Below are 13,275 nucleotides of genomic sequence, written 5' to 3'. Positions count from 1 at the left end.
GATTTTTTTAAAAATAGCAAATATTTTGTAATGTCTTTTTACTATCCTGAAATGAAGTTTATGGATAATAATGAATATAAAGTCATAGTCTAAGATAATATGGAAAATAAAGGTAAGTAAAATAATACATATTTTAATATGTATATGTACAGGCGTGACTGCTGGAAGGCAAATGAAGCCACCGCATGCTTATGGGGAGGATCACAATGCACGTAACAGCACAAATGCGGCCTGGTTCAGCTGTGTTGCCACCAGCCTCATTGATTGTGATGATACAATTTTCATAAATCCTTAAAAAAAACACATAATCTTGCCTCAATTTACTTGGACTTGAATTCTTAGTAAATTAAGCGATATTGAAATTGAGCAAAAACATCTTTGTATGTATACATAAAGTGGATTTTTTTCTAGGCTTATAAGCAGTCTTTTTCTTTTTTCTTACATGGAAGTCTGATGAGATGTTAAAAATGGTACAGAATGTGGTGGAATAATAATCTTCACTGTGCGGATCTGTCCTGTGGGCTGTTGAGCATCACTGGTTTCTAAGTGCCAGAAGTTTGTCTCTCTCATCACCATTGTGACAACCAAGCACTTTGGAAATCTGCTTAGCATTATCTGTTAAAATCAGCATTTCCCATGACCCAGTGATCTACTTCTAGTTATATACACACCAGAAATGAGTGCATATGTGCATCAAAAGTTTTGTTCAAGAATGTTTGCAGAGAAATGCAAATTAAAACCACAATGAGATATGACCTCACAACCTGTCAGAATGGCTAGTATTAATAAATTCACAAACAACAAGTGTTGGAGAAAGGGGAACTCTTGTGCACTGTTGATGGGAATGCACGCAGGTGCAGCCACTGTGGAAAGCAGTATGGGGATAACTCAGTAAGTTAAAAATGGAACTGCCTTATGACCCAGTGATTCCACTTCTGGGAATATATCCAAAGAAACCCGAAACACTGATTTGAAGGAATATATGCACCCCTATGTTCATAGCAGCATTATTTACAATAGCCAGGATGTGGAAGCAGCCCGAGTGTCCATCAGTAGATGAGTGGATAAAAAAGTGGTGGTATATTTACATAATGGAATATTATGGGGTTATAAAAATGAAAGAAATCTTAACTTTTCATGACAGCACAGATGGACCTAGAGGGTATTAAGCTAAGTGAAATAAGTCAGTCAAAGGAAGAAAAATACCATATGATCTCACTTGTACGTGGAATCTAATGAACAAAATAAACAAAATAGAAACAGGCTCATTGATAAAGAAAACATACAGACTGTGTGGGGGGGGGTACAGCGGGGGTTGGTTGGGTGACACTGGTGAAGGGATTAAGCAGAAAAACTCATAGACACAGACAAAAGTATGGTGATTATCAGAGGGAAAGAGGGATGGGGTCACGTAGAAGAGTGTAAACGGGGGATAAATGGTGATGGAAGGAGACTTGACTTAGGATGGAACATACAATATACAAATGATGTATTAGAGAATTATACATGTGAAACCTATATAATATTATTAACCAATGTCATCCCAATAAATTCAATAAAAAAGAATGTTTGCAGCAACATTATTCTTTTTTTTTTTTGGTATGTGCCCCTAGCGGGAACTGAACCTAGGACTCACAGGCCAACACTCCAACCGCTGAGCCAAATTGGCTAGGGCAACATTATTCTTGATAGCTCCAAGTGGAAACAACTCAAATGTCTCCTCAACAATGGAACGGATAAAGAAAGTGTGGCATAATCATACAGAGGGATACTATGCAACAGTGAACATGAACAAATTGCTACTACAGAAACCATGGAGGAATCTCACAAACATAATGTTGAGCCACACACAAAAGAATACACACATATGATCCCAAAAGTTCAAACACAGGCAAAATAAATTTCTAGTATTATTCGGCATAATGCCTGGAGAGGGAAGAATGAGGTGTGTTTCTGTGGTACTGAGAGAACTCTGGTTCTGGACCTGGTGGGGTTTACACGTGTTCACTTTGTGATAATTCATTGGCAGCACAGGGAGAGTATGAAGACAGTTCTGCAGGATGAGATTCATAAAGTGTAGGGGGAAGGAAAAGAAATGACTGTAATTTTTAAAAAGTCAGCTCCCTCCTCAATCCTCCAGCCCTCCATTTCCCAGGAGGGAAGCCCAGGAAAAAACAAACCTGAAAAACAAATTCCAACTGTAATTTAAACCCTCAAACAAATCAGGAGCTTCAAATGTCCATCCCTCGGGGCAGAAGGTATTCCCGGATTTGTATAAGATGATGACAAAAGTGACCGAATCTCTTTGCTGCCCAGGTTAAGGAGAGGAGGAAAAAACAAGGTTAAAAAACGTTAAGTTACTTCCCAACCTCACTGTCTGGAGCCCAGGAAATCACTGGGACACCGGGGGCCCACCTTAGGGGGCGGGGCCGAGGCCCTAGCAACGGGACGACCCTTTGTTGCATCCGAGCAACGCGCCCCTCCCACCCCTGGGGCCTACCTGCGGCCTGTCCCTCCTTGCCGCTCACTTCTCACCCCGCCTCTCTCTCGGGGTGCACAGTGCTTGGATGAGACAGTCTGGTTCTGGTGCCCTTGAGCTCTCAGGTTTCCAGAGGTGGAAGGCGCTCAGGGAGAGCCAGAGCAGGGGGAGGCACAGTGGGAAAAAAACGTTTAAGAAACTTTGTCAATATTTGGTAATTTTTAAATTTAAGGGTCAAAGTCCCAGTGAGAGGGGACTGGAGGGTGGTGAAATCACTTGTATAAATTCCAGATAAGGGAGGAAGAAAAAAAACCGTTGAGGACCCAGCAAGAGCCGACTGGGGCCTGGAGATGCTGGACACCATCATCCCTTCGCTGCAGGACCTGGGCAAGAATGTGTTGCCCACACTGCCCTCGCTGAGTCAGGAGGGTAAGCGACTTGAGATGGGGGCCCCAGGACTGAACCTTTATCTGCTTGTTGGGGGCCAAGTGAAAGACTTCCTTCTCTATCACCTGCAGTGGCCGTGTCACGTTGGCAACCAGCTGGTAATTACCTCAGGCTCAGGCTGGATGCCCAGAGATAATTTTATTGTCATAATAAGGGGCGGGGCCCGGTGTGGCTCAGTGGTTGAGCATGGACCCATACACCTAGAGGTTCCCAGCTCGATTCCGGTCAGGGCACATGCCCAGGTTGTGGGCCAGGTCTCCAGTGGGGGGCATGCAGGAGGTGGCCAATCGATGTTCTCTCTCATTGATGTTTCTATCTCTCCCTCTCCCTTCCTCTCTCTCTAAAATCAATAAGAAAAAGAAGCTTTAAAAAAAATAAATAAATAAGGGGCAAGGGCCAGCTAAGGGCTTTGATTAAACAAGATAACATATATACAGCACTTAGCTCCAGGACTAGCACAAAGTAATTGCTCAATAAATTTTGACTTATAACAACCACCCCAAAACGGATCTTTCTCAGAGTTCATGCAAAAACACAGCTACTTTTGTTGCCCTTGATGTCTTGGGGTTGTGTAAAGAAAGTGAGATGATCATAAAAAAAACTGGGTGTTTGGAAGAATGCTTTTTGTTTTGAGCTTTAGTGATGCCTTCTGTGATACTTTGGGATGCCAGAAAAATCAGAACTCATAGTCTGTAAAATTTCCAAATCTATCCCAATTAAATTGCAGGGACCAAAACTATCTAAGAGGGATGATTTGCCTGTTTTTCTTTTTCTTCAATGAGAAATAGCAAATTTCAGCTTAGAATAATAAACTCTGCTCCTATGTAACCTTGCCTATGAGGTTTTATAGTGTAAAGCAACACGGTGGACTCAAGTGTATCATCCAAATGAAGCGAGCCTATCCTCCAATTTCCAATTAAACTCAGTCAAGTCTTTTCACTAGGGTTTGGTTACAGGCTATATCGTTTCTCCTGACCCTAATTAAATCATTTCCTTTTGCTGTAGATTGTTTTCCTGAAATTTGAGCTGCGTATCAGAAGTCTAGGTGAAAGACTTGACAGTTTTGACTTTATAGTTCGAAAGGTCTCCGTGTAACTCTGGATACTGAGTTTCTGCATCATTAATGAATTAATGATGTTTTTGGTCATGATGATTTTAATTCAGTATACAGTTGGGACTGGGTAAAAGACTTTGGTTCTTAGTAGCCAATAGTAAAATTATTTTTTCCATGGCGATGGGGAGGAGTGGGGAAAGCAATAGGGTGGGAAGAAGAGAGGAAATACCTGACTACAGTAAACTGTGTATCCATGGTGCAGAGCAAAGGGCAGAATCTTGACATTCAGCTCGATGAAGCGTGTAGCCCTCGTTTCCTTGGTGAGTGAATGAGTTTCCATCACCCAAGTTGTTCTCAGATGCCCATGAGAGTCACTGCTACTTCTCATGGCCTAACCTGCTTCTTCTCTGGCACATGAATAAAAATATGTATAACCCCGATATCCTGGAATTAAAGACTACAATTTCCCTGGTTTAGGTAGTGGTTTAAACCACCAGGGAAAAAAAAGTGATACCAATAAACCAAGCAGTTTCCAAAGTGGGGAAAAAAATTGGTCTTTTGTTGCCACCAATTGCATCTCTGTCCCAAAGTGGCAATCTGGTAAATGTCACTGTTCTTGATCTTCAATTTGAGAATTAAAACATACTCTTTTTTTTTTTAATCTCAGAAAATAATTTTTAATATCATAAATGTCCAATGTTGAAATTATTCCAATTATCTCATGAATATATATTTTTTTTATAGTTTATTGTTTTTTTTTTGTTTTGTTTTTAATCCTCATCCGAGGACATTTTTCCATTTTTTGTACAGACAGAGTGGGAGGGAGAGAGAGGAAGAGAGAGAGAGGGAAACATCGATGTGAAAGGGACACATCGAGTGGCTGCCACCCGCACGACCAACCAGGGCCGGGGACAAACTGCAACCGAGGTACATGCCCTTAGCGGGAACCGAACCCGGGCCTCTCCGGACTGCAGGCGGACGCTCTAACCACTGAGCCAAACCGGCCAGGGCTATAGTTTATTGTTTGAAATAGGATCCAAATAAGATCTGGACATTGTAACCAGTTGGTTTTTTTTTTTAATCTTTATTGTTGAATGTAAAATGTATTACAGATATTCCACATTTTTCCCCAATTGACCCCCTCCTCCCCACTCCCGCCCCACTCCCGCCTTTTCCCACACTATTGTCTGTGTCCATTGGTTATGTATATAAGTTCTTTGGTTTATTTCTTCCCACCCCCCAACCCCTTTCCCTTTGAGGTTCGTCGGTCTAGCAATGAATTTGTACTTCTTAATCCCTTCACCTTTTTCACCCATTCCCCCAACCCCGCTCCCATCTTGCAACCAACAATGTTCTCTGTATCTATGAGAATGTTTCTGTTCTACCTGTTCATTTTGTTTGTAGATTCCATTGTCGATAGATATGTATTCATTGCCATTTTGTTTGTTCATACATTTTATCTTTTTCTTCAAAAGACCCTTCATCATTTCATATAATAACGGTTTGGTAGTGATGAACTCCTTTAACATTTTCTTGTCTGGGAAAGTCTTTATCTGGCCATCGATTCTAAATGACAGCTTTGCAGGATAGAGTCATCTTGGTTGTAGGTTCTTCCTTTTCATCACTCTGAATATTTCTTGCCACTCCCTTCTGGCCTTCAAAGTTTCTTTTGAGAAATCAGCTGACAGCCTTATGGGAAGTCCCTTGTAGGTAACTAGCTGCCTTTCTCTTGCTGCTTTTAAGATTCTCTCTTTGTCTTGAACCTTTTGCATTTTGATGATGATGTGTCTTGGTGTGGGCCTCTTGGGGTTCATCTTGTTTGGGACTTTCTGTGCTTCCTGGACTTGTATGTCTGTTTCCTTCACCAAGTTAGGAAAGTTTTCTGCCAATATTGTTTCAAACAGGTTTTCGATTTCTTGTTCTCGCTCTTCTCCTTCTGGCACTCCCAAGATGCGAATGTTGGCACGCTTGAAGTTGTCCCAGAGGCTCCTTACACTCTCCTCATTTCTTTGGATTCTTTTTTCTTTTTGCAGTTCTGTTTGGGCATTTTTTGCTTCCTTATATTCCAAATCGATGGTTTGCTCCTTGGATTTACGTACTCTATTATTGAAGCTGTGTAAATTATTCTTTATTTCAGTTAATGCCTCCATCAATTCTAACTGTGCATCTATGATTTCTGACTGGTCCTTTTTTATGCTCTTGAGGCCCTCCCTAAGTTCACTGAGGTTCTCACTAAGTTCATTGAGCATCCTTATAAGCAGTATTTTGAACTCAGCATCTGTTAGGTTGCTTATCTCCATTTCGCTTAGTTCTTTTATTGGGGTTTTGTTCTGTTCTTTCGTTTGGGACCTGTTTCTTTGTCTCCTCATTTTGGCTGCCTCCCTGTGTTTGTTTCTGTGTATTACTTAACGAGCCGTATGGGGCTAGCTGAGACCAGATGCTGCTTGTTTGAAAGAATTTAGGAAAAACCTGAAGCAGGATCCAAGATAGGCCAATCCTATGGTTAAGCAACTGGCAACAGCTTGGTTGGACCTGAACGTTGGGTGGGGCAGGGCCTCAGGGAATCACCAGGGCGGGGCTACCAGTGTGAGCCAGGTTGCTGGAGTCTCAGATATGGCGGCTGTCTGCGGCCCCAGGGAAGGGCTCACCAAAGTAACAAAGGCCTCTTACAGCACGTTTGTCCCCGAGAAAGCCCCATCTCCAGCCCTCGCTCCAGTGCCAAACAGCTCAGTTCTTCCCTGTATGTCTCTGGTGCCCCTCGAGCTGCCTCCCCTCCAAGCCTAGAGGGAGAGAGTCCGATAAGTCCGTGCGCGGGCCCTTTAAGGAGCTGCCTGGGGCTCCAGCCGCCTCAGCCTCCCTGAGCCTCAGTTCCCGCTGGTTTTTCCAGCCAGAAGTTATGGGGACTCTCTTCCTGGCACTGGAACCCTGAGCGGGGCACCTGGTGTGGGATCGGGACCCCTCAATCCTCAGAGAGGACCTTCCCAGCCGAGGTGTCCTCCTGATTTTTATCCGCCACACGTGGGTGTGGGACCAACCCGTTGCGCCGCTGCCGCTGCCCCTCGCGCCTCCGCCCCTCCTACCAGTCTCGATGTGGCTGCTGCTTTAATTCCATAGTTGTAGGACTTCCATTCAGCTTGATTTCAGGTGGTTTTGAATGATGGTTGTTCTGTAGTTTAGTTGTAACTTTGATGTGGTTGTGGGAGGACACGATACCGCGTTTACCTATCCGCCATCTTGACCGGAAGTCAAAACATACTCTTGATTTGCAAAGAGTTCCTGATTGAAAAGTATCTTTAATATACATGATTAGGTTTGGAATGGAGATGTCAACACAGACATAATGTTCTGTATTCCAAATGTTAGTTACATCTAGCATATAGCTTCATATCATACATCAACACTTTAGTTATTGGCAACAACTCATTTTTCTACCAGAGTGTTTTTCAAACACAGCTCAGATCAAGAACATAAACAGAGAAGGCCTCCCTCTGATCATTCAAAGCAGGCAGTGCAAAGACTATGCACCGATTCAAAATAAAGCCAAAGCCCTAAGCAATCCTACCCAAAGATCTGGTTTTAAAAATTATTATTTTAGCCATAATATTAATATATTTGTTGACATCAAGAACACAGCCGAACAGAAGCAGTGAATTAGGACTGGGCAGGGGAGCTGCAGAGGGCTGGTAGTAGAGAAGGGACAGCTGGTAGTCTCATGGAGACGAATGAGAATGAAGAGCAGAGTCAAGACTTAAGCAAAAATAAAAGTATAGAAAGTTAATGTACAGACAACAGCCTTTCATGCCTTAGTAGCCCTTGGCTTTATTCGTTTATTTTTATTTATTGATTTAAGAGAGAGAAACATTGATTTGTTGTTCCACTTTTTTATGCACTCATTGGTTGATTGTTTATTTTTTTTCCCCTTTATTGATTTTAGAGAGAAAGAAAGGGAGAAAGAGAGAGAGATAGAAACATCAATGAGATCGGGCCCACAACCTGGGCATGTATCCTGACCAGGAATGGAACCGGCGACCTTTTGTTGTATGGGTTGACACTCAACTGCTGAGCCACACCAGCCGGGCTCATTGGTTAATTCTTATCTGTGCCCTGACCAGGGATCGAACCTGAACTTGGCATATCAGGATGACGCTCTAACCACCTGAGCTACCCAGTCAGCACAGTGGCTCTTGGCTTTGTTCCTGTGTTGTAGAATGGTATAAGAATGATGTTCACATCAATTAGATGGCACAGAGTAGACAATTGTTTGTGGAATGGGTCATCAAGAAAAGGGTAGATTATACTTGGTTAATTTTATAGCATAAGTAGAAATGTGTGACAGAGTTCCCTTTATTCTAGAAAGATTTTCTTCAGAAATTTATTATAATTATTATTTTTTTAATTATAATTAACTGGGAGTTATGGCTATTTGATTCTGCATTTAATATTTACTTTTATTTATTAGCACTAAGATACTAACATATAGGTACTTAAATAAATTATTTTTGGTTTCTTTTGAATTGCAGAAGTCTGTAATATTTGGGAGCATGTATCAGCATTTATAGAACGGCAGCTATCCCTACACAAGGTAGGATTCATATTTTACTTTTAATGTAGGAGTCCAAAGAATCTTTCCACTTTAGTCTCATATAATTTTGCTGGGATCAGGAAGCTGACTTCAGAGCCACCCAGTTTAACTTTCCGTCCTGTGATTTTATGATGCTCATACTTACGACTTGTAGACATTTGTAAGTTCTGCTCTTCTAGAATACATAGTATATCACTGATCAGCTTGTGTGTGTGGAGAGCAACTAGATGAATTCTGCTTTTCTGTGATTTGACAGTTCCTGGCTTAGCTCAAGAAGAATGTAATGCTTCTTGTCTTGTCTCTTTCTAGGGAATGGATTTTAATTGAAATATAAGAAGACAGTTAGGGACTGAACTCAACTTGCCAAAAATGAGAAACTTTTCTCAGGGCTGGACTATTTCCTCCTGACAGAGATTTGTGAAGATTGGAGGGAGCTGGGAGGTTGTGGGACTTTTATACCCTACCCAGAGGTCCCAATATGACAGCCCGTGGGCTGAATTCATCCTTCAAACCAATTTTGTTTGGTCTGATCATTTGAATTAGACATTACCACTTACAACTGAGAGAATTTATATTAAGTTTTGGATTTTTTTTTTTTTCCAAAAAATCAGACTTGACATTACCAGTTTTCATTTGTGTGTGTGTGACACTTGGCTGGAGCTGGCAATGGGCTTCCCCTTTCGATGGGCATGCACTCTCTGGCCATCACATTCTCTGACTGCACACCTCCACTCCTTCACTTGCATCCTTTCTTGGCCCCTGTAGGCATTTGAGTTTGTAAACCTTGACGTATGATATTTCCAGAGAGACAGAGACCCAGTTTAAGAGCCCAAAGTACTTGTTTCTCTCCATCGGCAGAGATCACCACCCTGCAGCGTGTGCCATGGGTGGTGGGTTGTCTGATTTCAAGTAAGGGACAGAACATTTGAAAGAAGGACCAGGAAAGCAGAAATTCTTATGACCCTTAAATTCTCTCCCTCCAATGGCAAGTGATTAAAATTTAAAATGTCCCACTGTTGCCTGACCGGTGTGGCTCAGTAGATTGAGTGTTGCCACATGGACTGAGAGGTTTGATTCCCGGTCAGCGCACATGCCTGGGTTGACGGTTGTGGGCTCCATCCCCAGTAGGGGAGTGTGCAGGAGGCAGCCGATTGATGTTTCCCTCTCACATCAGTGTTTCTATCTCTCTCTCCCTTTCTCTCTCTAAAAAATTAATAAAAACATATATTAAAAAATGTCCCACAGTTTAGGACTAGAGTAATCTTAGATATAGATTAAGAGTGGTGATAACATCCATACAAGTTTTCTTAGTCCTCACAGCTTCTGAATGACATGGAGGTAAGGTTTCTGCTGGCAGAAAAGCATCATGGATTGATGTATTACATTTTATTGAAAATGTAGAGTTACTAAATGCTGTAGCTGTAAAGGATTGTAGGATCATTGAATCTTTAAGGGCTAAGGTTACTTCTCTTCATGTTTTTTGGGTAACAGTACTAAGGATTATATTTCTTCACTCCTTCAGTGAATTGTTGCTATTTTCCCCCCTCTTTTTCCTTACAGGGGGTTCAGATTCCAGGACTTGGAACTTTCACTTTCATGAGACAAAAAATTGAAGTGGGAAACAGCAGGTTCATTCTGTTTCAGAGGCCTGTCTTTATCATGGCGGAAAAGTTGGTACAGCTCCATGGACTCAAACAAAACAAAGTGTTTACTCCTGGTAAATATATATAATATTTAAGATTTTCCCACAGGGTGACTGGGCTGGGGATGAAAATGAAAGGGCAAAGCGTGGTCAGCTGGTGTTCACTTTTCACGTGGTACCTTTGGCAGAGGGAGGGGCTAAGGTAGAAACTTATACCCAGTCTTCCTGCAGGCCATGTTAAACCTCGGTAGTTTAAGGAGGCAGGCTTGAGAAGACCCGGTGTGACATTAAGGTGAATTTATATAAAAGCTATGTCACAGTGTGATTCAGGCTTTACTTATATTTCAGAACCCTAGAAAATTAACAATGGTTACAAAGTAGAGTGAGGTAATTAGGGTCTCTGGTTGGGAGTATCGGTTGTGAAAAAGATCACTAATTGTGTATCTATTATATACATAATCTAAATGAGTAAAATGTGAAATTTAGAAAGTTAATAATTCCATAAAGAGTTAAAGAGGTAGGGGCTTTCTTCCCTCTCAGGCGTGCATCGTACTTTTCTCTCCTAAACTCTAAGGGTCCCCGTGAGCCTAGCAACCCTGGTAGCAGTGGGCAGTGACAGCTCATCCCCGGCTTGCCCCCGTCCTGTCTGCAAGGCCCCTTCTCGGACTTCTCAGTGAGCCAGCTGCAGCCCTGCCTTGGCTCAGTGCTTTCTCAAAGCAGAGCTCCGCCTCCGCTCTCTCCTGTTGCTTTTCCACCCGGAGCCCTTCCGCCTTTCACTGTTCCCTTTCATGCATGTCCTCCCAGAATCACCTGGAAGTAGAAGTTAATGAATACTTTGTATATGTCTCACACCCTAAAGTCTTCCCCGGTCCCTCCCTCCCTTCCCTTCTTCTTTCCCTTCTTCCTTCCTTCTGCTAATATTTACTGAGGGCCAACTCTGTGTGAGGCCTGGTTCCAGGTGCTTGAGGTCTAGTGGGCAACAAAACGGACGCGCTGCTTGCCACAGGACACTTACACGCCAGCTGCGTGCACTTGGTGAACCTGCCCTGGCTGCTTCCAGGCCTTGGGCTCTCCTCCCCGATTTCTGGTTGTGTTTCTTTTGACCCTTCTGATCACCCCCTTCCGCTTCAGACTATATGCGGATGACGAGAGACCGCCTACCAACGATGTCGGCAGGCGAAACACTGAAACTTACCTTTAGGTTAAGTTCCTGAAAAATTTCAGAGTAATTTTCCACCAAAAAAAATTATATATTGAAAAAACATACACTATACTTAGAATTCATTGTGCATATATTCAGTCCGATGAGTTTGATAGTTTCAGCCATTTTCACCTGCAGTTTTATGACAGAAGAAATATCTTAATTCATCAAAAGCCTACAAAGTGAAATAATAATAAAGCCAATTTTCTTCTTCTTTTTTTTTTTTGCAAAAACATTTGTGCCTTAGAATTAGAGCTTATTTTCCAGCTTGTGTCTAATGTACTCCAAAAAAGTAGGTTAGGTCTATAATTATCTTCACAAGGTTGAGGAAATTTCAGAATTAAACGTGTATGACTGAATTAGTTCATAAAAACAATTCTGTCCACAGTTTAGCTTTGGGGTTATGATTCTTCATTATTAATTAACTATGTTTCTAATCAAACATTATTGATTCTTAAAAATTATTATTAATACATGGTCCGTGCTTTGAATAACTCAGAATCCAGCATGGAGAGAGAGAGATAGAAGCAAATGGTGCAAAATGGTTACGTGCAGCATTGGTCATTGCCTAACTCTGCTTGGGGAGGTTTAGGAAGAAGACATAGGAGGAGATCTTAAAGGACGACTAGACTTTGTTGGTAGAGAAGCTGTGGAAGATATTTCAGGAACAGTCTGGACGATTCAAGAATAAGGGGGAAAGTTAAACCTGTTTAGGTGTCCTTGTGACCAGGGCATATGATTGTGGAGGCAAGTGGAGGGAGGTAAAACAAAAGTGGTCGGTGGGCATCAAATGTTGAGGGGCCTTGAATGGTGTGAGAAGGACTTTGGAATTCATCCTGTAGGCATTGAGGAGCCATTGGAAGTGTTTGAGCAGGCGATTATTTGGATTGGTCCAGTTTATAGTTTAGGAAGATAGGTTTTTTAATTGCAGTTTAGTGAAATATGGTAAAAGTCTGAGAGAAGGCAGTGGCAGTCGGGGAGATGAGGGAATCTATTCATGAGACATTTCAGATGTAAAACTGATGAGATTCAGTTACCAATTGGAGTATTGGGTAGCAATAGATAGCAAGGTATTTAGGATGACTCAGATTTCTTGGAGAATAGATGGATACTCATGCCATCAACTGCCATAGGACATGGAGCAGGAAAGGCAGGTTGTGGTGGCAAATATAATAATGGGTTTGCTTTTGGACATGTTTTTGCTATGTCTCTCCCTTCCTCTCTCTCTAAAATCAGTAAAGAAAAAAAAAGATGTCTAAAATCGTATGATAATGGGAGGGGAGAGACACATATTGCTGTAGCATGTTCTAAAAGATAAGGAGGCTGAAAAATTCAGAAAATCCTCTGATGATGAGAAACATTTATTACTGTATCTCCCAGATAAAATCTAAAATGTTTCTGGAGTATTGTTTAGAAAGCTAATTGTTCTTATTTTGAGCAAAAAAGATTACATTTTAAGGGAAATTGGCTCTGGTCGGTTTGGCTCAGCAGTTAGAGCGTTGGCCGGCAAACCAGAGAGTCCCAGGTTCAGTTCCTGTTAAAGGCATGTACGTCGGTTGCGGTTTGTCCCAGGCTTGGTTGGACCGTGTGGGTGGCAACCACTCTGTGTCTCTCTCACAAGGATGTTTCTCTCTCTCTCTCTTCCTTCCTCTCTCCCTCATTGTCTATCTCAGGATAAATGCAAAAGTGTCCTCAGATGAGGATTTTAAAAAAAGGGGAAATTGTACCGATTAATATCTATTTTTTTTTTTTTGGTATGTGCCCCTAGTGGAAACTCCAGGACACTCTGGTCCGCAAGCCGATGCTCCAACCTCTGAGCCAAACCAGCCAGGGCCCGATTAATATCTATTAGTAACGAGTTGTTAGTTGT

The 13,275-nt window shown here is 42.0% G+C and overlaps 1 protein-coding gene across 2 annotated transcripts in view; it reads left to right on the top strand.

The window, feature by feature from the left end:
• Positions 1-2,829: 2,829 nt before the first annotated feature.
• The window catches only part of CCDC81 (coiled-coil domain containing 81), a 35,086-nt gene continuing 24,640 nt past the window's right edge, over positions 2,830-13,275 (top strand). The window contains exons 1-3 of one of the 2 annotated variants that reach the window (XM_036259766.1): positions 2,830-2,908; positions 8,501-8,562; positions 10,123-10,266. In XM_036259766.1, coding sequence (XP_036115659.1) covers positions 2,830-2,908; positions 8,501-8,562; positions 10,123-10,266 — 285 coding nt within the window. Of the gene's footprint in view, positions 2,909-8,500; positions 8,563-10,122; positions 10,280-13,275 lie in introns of both variants that reach the window. The other variant, XM_036259765.1, reaches the window with a different exon arrangement.

The sequence above is a fragment of the Molossus molossus genome, unplaced genomic scaffold, assembly GCF_014108415.1.
Source record: "Molossus molossus isolate mMolMol1 unplaced genomic scaffold, mMolMol1.p scaffold_m16_p_13, whole genome shotgun sequence".
Taxonomy (NCBI): Eukaryota; Metazoa; Chordata; class Mammalia; order Chiroptera; family Molossidae; genus Molossus; species Molossus molossus.
The sequence above is the reverse complement of the archived record's forward strand: the minus strand, read 5'-3'. Positions and strand labels throughout refer to the sequence as shown.